At 46.5% G+C, this 1,443-nt stretch overlaps 1 protein-coding gene across 1 annotated transcript; it reads right to left on the reverse strand.

Moving 5' to 3' along the window:
• Positions 1–150, reverse strand: TGAM01_v211176 (hypothetical protein; the record flags this gene model as incomplete). Its single annotated transcript, XM_024551017.1, has 1 exon — positions 1–150. A coding segment is annotated over one exon (150 nt), but the record flags the coding sequence as incomplete, so codon positions are not given.
• Positions 151–1,443: the final 1,293 nt, after the last annotated feature.

Consider the following 1,443-nt stretch of genomic DNA (forward strand, 5'->3'; position numbering starts at 1 on the left):
AGCATCAGGGCCACTGTTCGCAACTGCTCGAGCCAATTTAGCGACGTTTGAAGGGGCGGACTTGTCGCCCACGTCGGACGCAAGCCATGTCCCGTCTGCGCAGAGGATGATGCGCTTGTAGCTGGCCAGCTTGAGCTTTTTTTCCACCATAGTGTAGCAAGGCTGGATGGTTGAAAAATGAGGGCGGAAGAGAGAGGACAGTCTGTGAGGGTGCTTTCAAAAGGAATCCTCGATCAATGCTGGTCTTACCAATAGCGGTCGTAGGGTAGTGGAACACCTAAGCCATCAAATGAAGGCTTATATGAAAAAGTATGGTGGTAATGAATGCTTATTAGAGCTCGATCCATGTGAAAGTGTCTAAAGGTCTGGTCTGGAGCATCCCTTATACTTGCGATTCGTTTGCAGTATGGTCGACCTCTTACGCTTCCTCGCAGAGGTGGCAAGCTGAGTAAAACACCACAAACTATTATCACTGACGACCTGATTGACGAATAGAACACGGCGCAAGTCTGTCACCAACACTACGTCTCACTTTCAGCGTTCACCTCAAGGATCTAGACTAAAGAGTAACTACTGATTTGGAAATGCTTATCGCAATTATATCACAATAGCATTCCAAATTCGTAAGCCTGTTATGTAAAGGTTGCGTTATGCATTCCAGTACTATAGTCTAGATTAGACACACAAGAATGGGACAGCAGGTTCAGCTCGTCACCTCTGAGAGGGAGCCTTTGCTGCTGAGAAGCCTTCAACCTATCGCAAAGTATACGTGACGTTTTGGATCAAGGTTCAGGCTTTTATACGACCCAGCTAGTCTAGATGTTCATCATTTCAGATGTCGCATCAGCTCAACGTACTCAGAGGGATTCGAGTCTTCACTATGCCACAATGTTAACGTCAGCGGGACTGGCCTGAAAGATGTTTGCCTTGCCCGAATCAACCACTCTCTCTGGACTCGGTGAGGCCAAGGCAGTATCCGATGACTAAGTAGACGACTGCCGAAGTCCCTGGGGTGAGCACGATGATGAGGCCAATATCTGGGTTCGGCCTTACCGGAGACGATCTGCTGTTCCTACACTCGAAATTGGTAGTCCACCAATCCGTGCTTTCTCAATCCCGTCGCAAAGCCATACTAGCTGGGCGCCAGAGTTCAAGGATCAAGGTAAAAATTTTGACTGAAGCCAGTGATCTCATGTCCAGCAACTGTTAATTGACAAAGTTTGGACTTCAAACTGAATATCCCTCTCAATCATGCTTTAAAGCATTCTAGAGCTTCCTAAAGTTCCGGAGTCTAGATGTTAATATGTATAGGGAAAAGGGTTATAGCAGCTTACACTAAAAGCTTATTAAAGCTGCCTACTACAGTTTAAGTAGAGTTATAAAGATGCTGGTTCCGCTGGCTGCCAGGTTACATAAAACACCCTCGTAGACCAAACCTAAAGA

Source organism: Trichoderma gamsii (genome assembly GCF_001481775.2).
Source record: "Trichoderma gamsii strain T6085 chromosome Unknown Scaffold_161.2, whole genome shotgun sequence".
NCBI classification, from domain to species: domain Eukaryota; kingdom Fungi; phylum Ascomycota; class Sordariomycetes; order Hypocreales; family Hypocreaceae; genus Trichoderma; species Trichoderma gamsii.